Genomic DNA, 14,299 nt, shown 5'->3' on the forward strand with positions numbered 1-14,299 from the left:
ATTACGAAACAAAGATTTAGAAAGACCACAACTGACCAGTAAAAAGAAAACAGATGCCCAGTGCGCTGATTCAACAAGCAAAAAAAAAAAGTTTTCCCTATAAAATCTGTTTAAAACCCCCAGTGAAAAGAGGGAAGTCAATAATTTCCAATGGAAATGACCAGGGGAAAAGCATCTGAATTCACAGGGTCAAACAAAAAGTGTATTAACCCAGGCGAAGAAAGGGTGTGAGAAGTTTAAATTAGCTCAATATGAATCCCTTTGTCCTCAAACAGGGAACTGAGACTCCATCTCTACCTCCACCCTGTTTGACTTTGGCTCAGAAGCACACTTCTGATGCGAGTCTCCCAACCATGCCTGCTTATGACATGCTCCCTCTGATGTTGGGAAGCCAGGTGACACACTGCAGGAACACAGCACTTGTCCTCCAACTACTGCTGGGTGTCCGGTCCACAGGTCTGGGATAGACCTGGTCTGTATGTCCGTAGCGTGGACATCTGGTCCTCAGCACCAAGCTCCTGGCTCTACCGACCTGCTCCTGCTGGGCCATGCTGCTTGTTGACACAGACATGGCCCTTCTGGATGGAGAAGGCCCAATTCCCTCGCAAAGGCTCCAGGTTTAAATGATTTGTAGTGTCAGTGGCTCTTGTTTCGCTTTGCTTCAGAGCGCTGGATGTTTAAACAGCTTGTACAAAACAAGAGTGCAGCCTGGTGGGACTGACTGTCGCCCCACAGAATGGCACAGGCACATCACGTGAGGAGCTGACCAAGCCTTTGAGATGTCTTTTTATGCCAATTTTGCTCTCGTTTGGAGCTTGTGGAAACAACAGCTTGAAGAGCAATCAGAAAACTACAGTCCCATTGTGTTAGAAAAGCACCACCTGCACCTCAATTTTCTGCTTCTTATGGCCCACTTCCGTCCATGGGCTAAGATGCAAAGGATTAGTAGTGTTGTGGCCCCCAAAGCCACTTTTCACATTTTATAATGAGAATTTTTGTCCACTTCCATTAATGTGTCAGCACACAGCAAGCTCTCTGACCCGCTGATTAAATCAGAGTTGTGCTGCTGACTTCAATAAAGGCAGAACCCCTACTACAGTCTGCAACAACGCCAACCGCTCCCCCAAAAATGCCAGGGAGGACAAGTATACAAATGGGAGCATGTCTGGACAGTGTGGTAAGCAAAATTTGTGAAAACACACACAGGAAAAGCACACGCTGTCTTTTCAAAGTGAGATTTTCAAAGGAGCTCAGAGAGTTCCTCAAAATTCATGGTTCAGAGGCTCCTTCAAAAAACCCAGCTTGAATTGCTTGACTGCTCTGTTTTCTTTAGCTGGAATAACACAAGACAGACATCTAATTCATAACAAACACTGGAGAAGTGAAGTCGAGTCTTCATTACCAGAACCCCACATCTTGGGAAAGTGGATGTGAGGGTCAAGAGCCTCTCAAAAGCTGCGTTTCCTTTAACATACGTAAATGGCACACACACACAAAAACCTCAGACAAAGCCACGTTGAAATATTCCTGGAGATCGCACAAAAGTGAGAACTGCAACAATTGCAAGACAACTGCCAGTTACATGAAAGACTGTGCCACACTAAACCATCAATATCACATTCATTCATCCAGTAAGATATTCGAGATATGCAATTGCTTGACAGGTTGGAAATATTACCTCCGTGCCTAAAATAGAAAAGACAGGCCTCATCCTGTTCTCATTTGTACCTGAGCAACCCTGCAATTAATTCAGAGGCCGTTCGTTTTCGGATGCCTCGACCTCTGCAAGCACAGAGTGGCTCAGGAGGGCTTTTTGGCTCCAGCCTCTTCGCTCCCACCCCATCCTCCCCAGGGGAGCGAATCCCAGTTACAACCCACAGCCTTGTGCGGTGCCCTCCTGCACAGAGCAGCTCGTGGGCTTGGGGCTCAGCTCCTAAGGGATATGGAGGAGCAACGGCATTTTCTACAGCCCTGAGCACAGCATCGGTACCACAAAAAAAAAAAAAAAAAAAAAAATCCTCGCTCCTGCTGCAAGGTTACATCCTTCCAGGAGAAGGAAGCTTGCGAGCTCACAAACTCACTGCAAGAAAATACACATTTCTGTTCACATCACCCATTCAACCTGCACGAGGACAGCAACAGAAACTACCGTCTGGGAAGTGCCTTTTTAAGGGTTTCTGGCAAATTCATACGATTTGCATTTGCTCAAACTCTGCTCCCTGTTACACCCTAGCTCTCTCATTGACTTGAACAGCCTCACATCAATAAGGAAACTAATGGACAAACAAGAAACCAATATTTATAATAATCTCTTTAAAACAAACAGAAGCAAAAAACCTTGGACAACAAAGTCTGTTCCTTAAAACAAATGTGTGCAGACACTTGCTATCTATGAGGCTGCTCGTGAGTTCTGCAGTACCTGGAGTGGCTTCTAAAACAGAAAAGCATTTTATCTTGAGGCGAGTCATGCACGGGGAAAAATACAGATTTTACAAATAAATCTCAAAGGTCATGATGGAGGTACTTGACAGTGGCACTTTGTGTTCTGCTGTAAATAATTCTGCCTTTTTAAGCAAGCACCTCTCAGCTGCCACTTCTTCTAGATTAGGTTATGCTATAAGATGGCATCCTACGAAACAGTAAACACCACCAATTAAAAATCAAACACAGTTTTGCTTTAATTAAAGAAAACAGCCTCATAAAATTAAAAGGGTTCCTAAGATACACAATGGGTTAAAGACGGGAGGTTATGTGAACTCCATGCTAGAAAACGTAATGACGCCTTTGTGATTTAAAGACCACGCTTCCAAGACTACTAATAGCAGACAGTGAGCTTTCCATGCCTTTTCACATACCCTCTGCAGCACCTGTGCGACTCACCTACCCAACCGATTAAACCATACTTTGCATCTGAAACAGCATCTGAAAGCTGGTTTTCCTCTCTTCCTATTACCCAAAAAACACTCCGTATTTTACAGTCGGAAACGATATCATTCACTTAAGTAAATCTGCAGAACTACAAAGTTTGCTCCTAACTTACCAAGCCTGCTCAACTCTGCCCACATCCAAGGTATCAAAATGGGAGTCTTCATTTTCATGTAGCTCCCTGTCACCTAACAAGGACTTCAGTCCCTGCTGTGCAAGTCCACCGCACCCCACGGACACGTGGGCAATCTTTCTGTCACCGCACATTTGCCTGGGTGTAGCTGATTGCAACCTCGACCAAAAGAGGAGGAAATTAATCCCCTTTTCTGCTGGATCTGTAGGTACTAATTCAAGTGCAGAAGCAACAGGAAAATAAAGGGTTTGTTTGTAGAGGGGTATGACAGACAAAACACAAGGAACAAAGTTGGTGAGTTAAAAAAACCAAAAATGTTTTCAAGACACATTTCAGACCATAGCTGACATCTAGCTTCTGCTTTATGTCACATCCTTCAGACAGGCTGAGTACAGCAGTGTGGGGAGCGCAGGTTCCTAGCCCGTGCCAGCGTGAACAAGGAGTAACGAGAGCTTCTCGAACTGTAGGTATGGACCATATTTGTGTACACACGAATGTTATGTATGTGATCCAAGCAGGCTTGAAGGCAAAGGGCCTTAGGTGACATTCATCTCCTGGTTCCCCTTTCTCCAACCCTACGTGTGCTGGGGGTATTGGATGAAACCAGACATCCCTTCAGCTGACACAATGGTCCTCCCTGAGTGACGAAGGCATCCTAGGTCTTTGCAGCAGTGAGGCTCTGCTCTCCCCTCCTCCAGCACCAGGAAACTAAAATCCAGCAGATCTCCCTCTGAAGTAGGCTGGTGGAGCCGTGCTGCTTGCACCCTTCAAAGGGCACACTACCACCATGGGGTTATAATCTGCTCCTCTGCTAGCCGCCCCAGCCGACCAGGCTGCTCCAGGGCTGTGAGTTATCTCTGTAAAAACCAATGGTAATAGCATCTGATCCTTTCATCGCGATGAAATTAAAATCCATGCCACTGTGCCAGCACGTACACCTCCTGTTGGACAGGGAGACAGCCTAGCTTGGGGTGTCTCACCTCCTCCTCTTCCCTTCTGGGATATGAATCTCCGTGTGATCCCACTGTGTTGGAGGGCTGGGACCTCTCTCAGCACTTGCCCCCATGGCAGACCCACCAGAAACAACGATGCTGTGAATGCCGGAGCCTGCCACACGTTTCCCCATCCACTTTCCTTACTGTGAGTTGGCGACCCTGTACCTGCAGTGGGTCTTTCTCCATCCTGAAATGGGAAAGGAAACGATGCCCCACGGAGGGGAGAGGACAGAGAGAGACCCCTCACCAGCCTTCCCACGCTGCAGAAGGCACAAGCTCCACGCCAAGGACAGCAACAGCGCCTAGTGGTTGGTACCTGCTGAGGCTGCACTGGCACCACCACTGCATCCCACTATTACTTCTCTGTCCCTTGTGTCTACACAAAAAATATGTGCAGATATGCCCTGTACGGCCATGGGCGAGGCCACCCACAGCAGATGGCACGCAGATAGCTGAAAAAAACCCCAAACCAGTGACCTGCAAGGAGTCTGCAAACCAACTGGCACTACTGATTTCTTGGTGTTCAACGTCCTACGTGAAGCCCAGAGAAAGGGATGAGCAAGCTGAAGAGCTTCATCCCTGTTCGTTCCATGCGGCTCAGTTCCAGCTGCAGCTCAGTCTCCAGTGCAGAAAGAAGTCAGCATAAAGTCACCTTACAGATTTTTCCTGTTACACAAAATCAGGGGATTTTTTTTTTCTTTGCAGGAAAATTTATGCTTCTTTTGAATGCCTTTACCTATAAACTGATGTGCCTATGTCTGATTTGCTTTGACAGCATGTAGATTTGAAAACTTAAATCATATTTACCTTTGTAATATGCTTATCTGTAGAAGCACCAAAATGCAGTCCATTGTTGTCTGAAAAATTATTATAAGTTATCTAGCTTTCTATTTTTTAATCACACCAATACTATATAGTAAAATCCCTGCTACTGCTAAGATTTACTTACTAGCATAACTTTATACAGTGGTGCTCGATTTAACTGAGTAATTTTATACATCTGTTAATGTACAGTTCAAGCTTTGCAGGATCCTGGGTCAGAAAGGACATACCTTCCTCTGCCATCCAAGACAAGCAGGGGTAAACACATTTCAGTTGTGGTGAGTGAATCTTTTTTTCCCCAAACTTCAATTTCACACAGTTGCCTAATCTGTAACAACTGCTTGCTAAGAACATGTGCTTGTCCTTCATACTCACATATAGGGTGAAAGGCTCTTTTAAAAAAAAAATACTTCTTCTAGAAATGAAGGTAGCCTTTGCTTCACTTCTCATTCACTTCTAAATTTTCCACAATGGAAAACCTTCCTTAGGCAAAAACTCTGAAATGTAGCTGCTAAGAGCAGTGTTGACTTTGAAATACATCACAAGAACAGAAAATACATTTAGCATTCATGACAGGAAAGCAGTTGCTACAAACATAACACGGTAGCCCTTGTAAAGGAACCTCACAATTCCTTAAATACGTACTCCTCTAAATCTGCATATTGCAGCCTGAAAAGCAAACCCTGAGAGTCCTAAAAGTTTCCCACTGACACATCGGGTTTTCTCCAACCACCAGTGAAATTTCTTCTCCTAACTGATTTGCCAAGCTCTTTACCTTACCCTTGCAGCAAATAAAACTTGTGCTAAGCCCTTCTTATGAAATCAAATACCATTCCGTAAATTTCTCAAGTGCGTTATTTGCAAACTGCAGGCCGGCAGAGAGATGCTCTCCATATGCCAAATTATGTCATTTCCATTTTCTAGGAATAATACTTCTTGCAGCAAAGCAGCAAGGGGTTTCTCAGTTGGGTAACGAAAAGAGCCATCTCTGTGCCTCGCTGCACCCACCGCGTTGCTGAGCCTGGTATCTGGTGGCAGCCCCACAGCCATCAATAGCAATTCTGGGTGTAGAAGACAGTATTTGTCAGAAAGGACTGATTACATCCTCGGAGGTATTAGTGCATATCCAGAGGTGAATTTTGTGGATATTTGCCTGGCTCAAGTAGAATCTGATTTCCCATGTTTATTGTGGGATAATTTGGTGTTTACCGAAGTTTTAATGTACAGAGGTCCCAAGATACAAACCCAAACTTCAGCATTTTCAGGTTAAATTATGAAGATGAGCCTTTATGTTTGTGTAGTGGAGATCTTGCCTGAGAGACTATGAACAGCTGAAATTGGGGGGGAGGGGGTGGAATTTGAAAAAAAAAAAAAAAAAAAAAATAGGGATTTGGTTCTGCTTCTTGCCTTTACCTCCAATCACACTTGACACTCTACAGAGCCTCTGGACAACCCACCTGGTATTCGCTTCTTTGAAACGAGGGAGCCACAGAATTACTAGAGGGTTGGGTTTTTTCCTTCCAGAGAGCACACCTGAGAATCTCATATTTGTGTTTTAGCTGTTTTGAACTATTCCAAGCTAAGCCATATCCTCCACCAGCAGAGTTCTCAAAGTCATAATAACTACACATTAAAGCATATTTCCTATCTAAAAGCTGTCATCAAATGATGATCTGTCATTATCCTATCTATCTACCATCAAACTATGTTTTTGTGATGGTCTGGAGGGCTGGTAACTCACATGGTTGCTACCGATCTTCATCATTTCAAGCTGCTTGCAGTATTGTACTGTGTAGCAGGCTCCTAAGGAAAAGGGCCAGTCTGGCTGCCTGCACAGGAGCTTTGTTGGTAAAGAAAAGGGTGAAAAGAAAGATCGAGTAATAGAAATGCACTGACCACATAAGCAAACTTGCTGAAACGTCTCGCTCCTCCGACCTCCTGACAGCTAAGGAGGGGTCACCGCATACCGGCTAGGCACCTGCACGGTGTGACCATGGGACTTCCCGAGGTGGAGCTGGACCTGCAAAGCTTTGAATGGTGGCCAGTGAAGGCAGCCAACACAAACATGACTCCTCACATGTTACCAGCTCAGGTTTTCTCACAGGCATTAATGAGAACCCACCCAGGCAGGGCCCTCTCACCCGTTCGGCTCTAAGGCTGTCTCACTTCGAAACCTGCCGAGTCCCAAGGTTTCGGCAGAGGCAGCTCCCTCTCAGCGTCTGTCCTTCTGTGAAGCTGTCTCATTAATTCCCTCATAGTCATGAAAGCTACATTCTGTCCCAGCTCATCTTCAGAACTGACAGCAAAGGGGTTTTTTCCTTGTCTGATGAATATTAACCTTGCAGATAACTGCAAGAGATGCTTGCTAAGTAGTATAGTAAGAGCCCAAAATATGGCAGAGCAAACTTCTGTGGGATTTATTCTTAAAAGTTTTGTGTATTAAAGGAACAAGGCTGATGCATCTATGCTGCCCATCTGTCTGTGCATCGTCGCATTGCAGTGACTTCTGAACCACCGCTCAACTTCAACTAACATCTCGAAGATGACCACAGTTCCACAAGTTTCAACAGAAGCAACAGAGGGAGGCGCAAGTCTGTGCCCTGAACAAGCAACAAAGCTGGCAGAGACCAACAGTGATGGATGACAGCCAGTGTGATGTGGGGCTGGCCGTGCTTGGACCATGCACAGCTGAGAAAGCCTACTGGCAGTCAGTGACTGCTCCTGCACAGCTCAAAGTGACCGTGAGCACCCAGCCTCTCAGTGTCCTCATGCTAAAGGCCATGGGTACACTCAGTGTCCTTCACGGGACTTCTGGAGGAGCCTGAAAGCTGTGTGCATGGGGACTTCAGGCCCTTTCTTGGGGGGCCAGCCCTTGGGACCAGTGTCAAAGACTTAGGCAGGGCCTGCAGCACTGAAGATGGGCCATGAGGACCTGCCCCAAGAGATGCAGCAGGACGCTGGTGCAATTAGTGAAACTGCCCTTATTACCTGAGTCTTACCCCTGCTGTTGAACATCACCTCTTCAGGGGAGCACAGGAATGCCATTTTAGCCTCCTGAAGTGACAGGTGAAGTCAATAAGCATCCCCTTCTGTAGAGAGAGCAACCATAAGTGGTATACAAGGTCACATACCTATGAAAAGACTTAGTTCAGCGTGTGTACTTCCCATTCACTTCTCAGACCATTAAATTGGTGTTTTCACGCTATTCTTGTATACATCATTCTGAAACTCCGGCTGCCTGAAAGGCTTTAGGTTCAGTGAATAGCAAAGGCTCCACCACACACAAAAGGCCTGATGTGCTTCCAGTGGCTCACAAGGCCGCTCCTGATGCTGGGATGACCCTGCAGGGTGGACAGTGCCCCCAGCTCTTTGTTTTGCACCTCTTTCAGGACTCTGCCTGTAAAACACTTGTTTCTGAGAGACTCTTCTTTTGTCTCCAGCGTGTTTGGAGGCATCTTCTGTGGTGGGCTGAGCCTGCACTGCCTGCCCACCCAAGGCCATGGAGGACCAGGGTCTGACCTCGCAGCCCTCCACCATGAAACTAAACGGTGGGATTCAGCTCCTCAGCAACATCCTGGAGGCTTCCTCCAGTACTAACAACCCATCGCACTTCGCAAGCCCTACAAAAGCCAGGCAAGTCAACCATTCCAGCATCCCACTTCACTGCATCTCTCCAGATGACGAATAGCGAGGCCATACATGGTTCTGTATTTTCTAATGGGGAGAAACAAACTGAATCTTCACAAGCTTTACTAATCATAAATTAATTTTAGAATTACTCAGGAAATGAGATTTGTTCTGTAGGTCAATAAATTCTGAAGATAAATCTATTTGGACCACAATAACTTCAATGGCCTTTCCAGTGGACCTCCCCCCCCGCCGCGATTATTCAGCAGATACTCCTCTCTGCTTCCTTCCCAGCACCAGCTGCTCCCAGAAGGAATTCTCCTGCCCATCTGCCTCAAGCCTGACACAGCCAAATACAACTGTAAGCGATGTTTAAACTCCAAATCCAATCACTGATTTGCTTCCTTAGCAAAAAAAAACCACCACAAAACCAACAACACAAAAAAGAATGCGCTTGTTTCTAACCACCCGGCCCACTGGAAAAGGCCTTATGTAGAAAAGGAAACTTCCCACATGGAAACAGCAGTATTTTTCCCAAAGAAAACTACAAGAACAAGAATTCTAGGTATACACAAAACCAAGTACCTGGGACCATCATCTAATCTACAGGACCTGAAATGATTTTAAAGCCGTGTTGCTGAAATCTTGTTCCACAGAGCTCCTCGCTTATTTAAGATGAAGCTAGTAAAATGAATTATAATTCGACATGAAGGAAAACCTGGCAGAACCCGGCCCTAGTTTCCAGCAGCCTCATGTCCTCAGCCACCCATTCACCGCAAAACTAAAACAAACTCCTTCTGCGCTAGACAGGAGCCTTTGGCATCAACAAGCCGACTTCTGGACAAGCGGGTTTTTTCCATTTACATGTAATTACATACTAGCCTCTGAACAGCTAGAAGCTCCACGTTCTTTTTTTATATTGCTTGTTTCTCGTGAATACACAAAGAGCACAAACTCAAACCACATTAATGATAACCTTGTTAAATATAAACTACTACACAATTATCCAAACTGCTAACACAAACAAAAACGCCAGGAAACTCTGATTGTATGTTCACAATGGTTTCTGAAAACTAAATAAAAACAAAAACATGAGGCAGCCAGTCTTGCCTGATACTGTAATAGAAAATGGTTTCACGTTACAACATAACTTACGTGTCTCAGCACAGAGGACTAGTCTGTCAAACGGCGCATCAAACCCAATTTGAAGCCCGCTGCAAGGCGAGCGGAAGGGTGGGACGAGAGAAAGCACATGCATACACGAGCTACAAAAAAAAAACCAAACCAACCACCACCAACTCTCTGATTTTCCTCTGTGCTCCTCCCCACCCTCCTTCAGGTGAGCTGATGCCTGTCTCTGGGCAGTTGCTGCGACTCCCACCCCGTCGCTCCGAGGAGGGCAGGCCGTGTGCTGGGCATTTGGCTCCTTCGAGAGGAAGGGAGCAGCAGAAGGTCTGCCCCAACCCTCCGTCCCTGGGCTGGTGCCAGCCCTGCGCGCGCCTGCAATTTATCTTCTGCTCTTAGTGAAGAGCGAACCCAGCAATCGGAGCCCCTACCATGTCTTTTCATTGAGATGGAGGAGGAAACCCTCGATACAACCTTCGTGGTCTGCAGCTGTCCATTCCAGATGTTTAGAAATACAGAGCTTTTTCCAGAACAGAAACAGATCTGTTGAAGGCAGGCCAAACTCTGCCCCGGGCTGCACATGTGCAGCGTGACAGCAGTCAGCAAAGCTGGGGGCAGAACCCAGAGCTCTCCTGCACCAGCACCAGCGGAGCACCAGCCGTAAGCATGTGCTACGATGGAGAGCCGCACACTTGTCACTGGAGTTATGCTAGGTCCCTGCCACAGCTGAATCTAGCTCTCAAGAAAACAAAAGAGCATGAGAAGACCAGCACTTCCCTTACATCTTCCACCACAAGAAAACATACGGCACAAAGAAGGACCATTACAGGACTGGAGGAGCACCCAGAGAAGGTTTTTTGAGGTGATTTCCCTTGCCATGGACTTGGGCTATCCATTCAGCCCGTTTGCACACTAGCAGCACAGCCAAACTTGCACAACGCTGGATTTTTAGGTTCTTAACATAACACAGTAATTACCTTTCCCTCTTAAACTCCACACTGCTCTCATGTAAGAAAAAAAAAAAAATCAGTTGTGGAAGGAAAAAGTAAGAGTGACAAACAGGGGCAAGGCGAAACAATGATGGGCAGAGGGAAGAAATGATACAGGCGAGATCTGAGCATCCTTCCCAGAACTGAGAGCAGGATCAAAGTGTGCAAGCAAGGAAAACCAAGAAGGATCCTTGGGAATCCAGAAAGATGACATAGGAATCCTGCAGGAATAGTAAACTCACTAACTGGAAAGTCAAGTCTCTAGAACACTAAGAGGGTACTGCCAAGCGCGTTATCACCAACGAGTAAAACGTTCAAGAGTAGAAAAGCAATTCCCAAGTCATGGTCTGTAGGTCACTCCTAACTCACAAGGCCACGGACAGCAGTGTGCGGAACCATGCCACAGAGGAAAACGCGCAAGGGTGTGTGTGTCATGTTGCTGTGCCAGTGATCCATGGCGCAATTAGCGAGCTGTCACTGCAGGAAATGTTTTGAGAGACACATGACTGGGAGAAGATGGGTGGTAACCCACCAGCAGGCATTTTACCTGGGAAGGTGGGGCTCCCTAGCACAGCACCTGAAAAGGGGCTCAAAAAAAGCCACCAATACAATCCAGATGGAAGAAAAGAAAACAACCGACAGCGGGGCACGCAGCTAAGACAACTTTCTCCTGGAATACCTCCAATTTCTCCAAGCTGGTTGGTTTTGAAGGGGATTTTTCTACAGCAATCTATGCTCAATTACCCTTATAAACCCTTGCAATAGCATGTGACTCAAAGTCTACCTATTTGTCCAAGGGAGAAACAAGAAGGGAGTGTGGCAAATGGGGAATGTGGGAGTGGCGACTGATGTGGGCTCGGGGAGCGCAGTCATTTCCTCCGGCTTCTTCCCTGGCTCTTCCCCCCCGCCCCCCCCAGCCTTTGATAGCCGAATATGTTGTTGAAGAGGTGAAGGAATACAATTTTGTACCCGTGGAGCAATTAATCCACACGCATTTGCACATTTTGACATGGTTGTGCCTTCTTAGCCAAAAGTCTCCGCTTTTCAAGCAGGTGAGGTTACTCTTTTGAGATGAGCTTGTTAAAAGGCAAAAGAGTACCCGGCGGCAACGAACAACCCAGAGGAGCACGAAGTGCTGGTAGATAAAGAGCTTATTTAGGGAGGTAGCGAGACGCTGCTTGCACCATACGCATAGACCGTAATCCGTGGGCATCGATGGAAAGATTTCCTTCCCCTTTGTGGGCTCCAGAGGAATTAGTTGGCTGAGCGCTGGCTAGAAGAAGGGCAGCAAGGCGGGCTGAAGCGGCCACCAGCCATGAGAAAGGGGGTGACAGCGGCAGTGAGGGCGCAGCAGCCGCACGCCTGCACTGCTGAGCAGGGAGCCAAACTTTCAGCCACTCGGGGCGAGAACGACGGGCACCGGAGCGGATCCCACACCCCCGCCGTGCCGCTGCTCCCCCTGGGTCGGGCGGCCGCCGACCGCCCCGGCCCCGCGGAGGGAGGGAGGGAGGGAGGCTCGGCACCACCGGCGCTCCCACCCGGCGGCTAACGCGGCTCCCCACGGCTGCCCCCCGCCTCCCCACGGTTGCCGTGCCCGCCCTTGCCGGGGGGCGAGCCCACCGCCCGCCCGCCCCATCCCGCGCATCCCTCATCCCGCGCATCCATCATCATCATCATCATCATCCCCGCGCCGCGGCTTACCGGGACCGCTGCAGCTCGAAGGCGGCGGCGGGGCCGGGCTGCCCCAGCTCCCCGCTGCCGCCGGCGGGGCCCTGGGGGCTGGCGCGGCCGAAGGGCGCCGGCAGCACCCCCGCCGTGAAGGAGTTGAGGCGGCCGCGGCTGCCCGCCGCCGCGGCGCCCAGGAAGGCGGCGGCCGGCACCTGCACCGCGGCGAAGGCGTCCTCCTCCTCCTCCTCTTCCTCCTCCTCCGGGGCCCGGGGGGGTTCGGCGGGCGCCGCCGGGGGGCTGCCCAGCCGCGGCGGCGGCGGAGGCGGCGGGGCCTGGCGGGGCCTGGCGGCGGGGCCGTCGTTGCCCGGCGGCGGGGGCCGCCCGTCGAGGGAGATGCTGGTGAGGAAGGAGAGCGCGGCCTGCCTGCGGCGGGGGTCGCTGCGCGCCGGCGGCGGCTGCGGCGGCCCCGGCGGCGGCGACTGCGGCCCCTTCCTGGGGCAGGGCTCCGGCGGCGGCAGGGGCCCGGCGGCGGCGGGACTGCCGGGGCTGGCGGCGGTGGCGGCCGCCGCCATTGTCAGCCGGCTCCCCCCTCCCCTCCCCGCTGGCCGGGCGCTGCCTGTGGCTGCCTCCCCCTTAGGCGGGCGGGCGGCGGGGCATGGGTGCCGTCGGTCCACCGGGGTGCATGGGGGTGGCGGGGGGCTTCTCTTCGCCCGGCTGCCCCGGGCCCCCGCCGCCCGCCCGCTCCGTATTTATAGGTGCAGCCGCGCCGCCGAGCGCCCTGTGCAATAACACGGCAATCACGTGTGGGAAACGGGGAGCTGGAGGAAAACAAAAGCCCGGCCAGCAGCCCGGAGGAGGAGGAGGAGGAGGGAGAAGGGTGGGTCTCGGCGAGCTCCCTCCTTTCAACCTCTCGCTCTCTCTTTTTTTTTTTTCCCCTTTCACCCCTTTCCCTCCTCCTCCTCCTCCTCCTCCTCCTCTTTTTCCCTTCCTGGATGCGTGGGGGCGGGCGAAAGGTGGAGTCTGCGCCCGTAGTACACGCCACATGGCCCTCGGAGCCTGGCACCGGCAGCGCCGGACCCTCGTGGGGCTGCCCGCTTGTCCCCGTCCCCCCCCCCCCCCCCCCCCCCCACCGTCACCGCGGCTGCTGGAGCCGCACCGGGCTACGCCGTGGCAAGCGGCCCGGGGGCTGCCCCGATGCTTTTCGTGTGTGTGTTTAACATCTCACGAGTTCCCTGAACTGCTAAAGCAACTCCCTCCCCAGCCTTTCCCTCGACCACCTCCCCAAAACCCCCCTTTCCCCTGCACCAGAGAAAGTGCAGGTATTTAGTTTGCCCTCTCGTACGTAGCCCAAGCCCCAGAATTTGTGCATTCCCTGTCTTTTTTCCGAAGGGATGGCTGTTGTGCAGCTGGCTACAGCTCAGTCAGGCTCCCTCCTCCTGCAGCTGCAGCTGGGGAGGGCCCACGGCCAGTCCCACCTCAGTATAAAGCTCCTTCGTTTCTTCATTACTTTATTTCGATCAACTCAACCGTGCTACAAGTGTTCTTGTCCTGCGATGATAATTTCATCAACAGCTTATGTAAGGGTTGGATAACAGATACATACAAACAGCAGAACATATGGTTGTTGCGAGATAGCGACGTGCGCCTTCTTCATAAAGCATTACAATGACTAGTATTATATTCCAGTTATAGTTGGTGGATGATTTACAGTCATGCCAAACCGTAACAAATATTGTAGTGCCCCCTACGATTTTATCAAAAGTTTGCTAATCTGATAAAAAAAACCAAGATTGTTGGGTCAGAGAGGGGCAGCCTAATTCTATTGTTGGAGGAAGCTATGGACCCAGGTTTACGTTCCTCTCAAAATTGACCTTTTGAGCATTCAGTGACTTTAGAATCGAGCTCTGTGACTTGGATTGATTTCTGAAAATTTGGCCTTTACTGACACTGAGTGCCGCAAAACTCGAACTTTCAGGGGCCAAGTCCCTGGGGGGGGCTCCCATAAGAGTGATGCA

At 49.7% G+C, this 14,299-nt stretch overlaps 1 protein-coding gene across 2 annotated transcripts in view; it reads right to left on the reverse strand.

Annotated features, from left to right (window-relative positions):
• CABLES1 (Cdk5 and Abl enzyme substrate 1) overlaps window positions 1–13,235 on the reverse strand; it is a 76,784-nt gene extending 63,549 nt beyond the window's left edge. Inside the window, exon 1 of one of the 2 annotated variants that reach the window (XM_054190756.1) lies at window positions 12,318–13,235. In XM_054190756.1, coding sequence (XP_054046731.1) covers window positions 12,318–12,856 — 539 coding nt within the window. In that variant the 5' untranslated portion in view covers window positions 12,857–13,235. The remainder of the gene's footprint in view (window positions 1–12,317) is intronic. The other variant, XM_054190755.1, reaches the window with a different exon arrangement.
• Window positions 13,236–14,299: the final 1,064 nt, after the last annotated feature.

The sequence above is a fragment of the Rissa tridactyla genome, chromosome 2, assembly GCF_028500815.1.
Source record: "Rissa tridactyla isolate bRisTri1 chromosome 2, bRisTri1.patW.cur.20221130, whole genome shotgun sequence".
Classification (NCBI taxonomy): domain Eukaryota; kingdom Metazoa; phylum Chordata; class Aves; order Charadriiformes; family Laridae; genus Rissa; species Rissa tridactyla.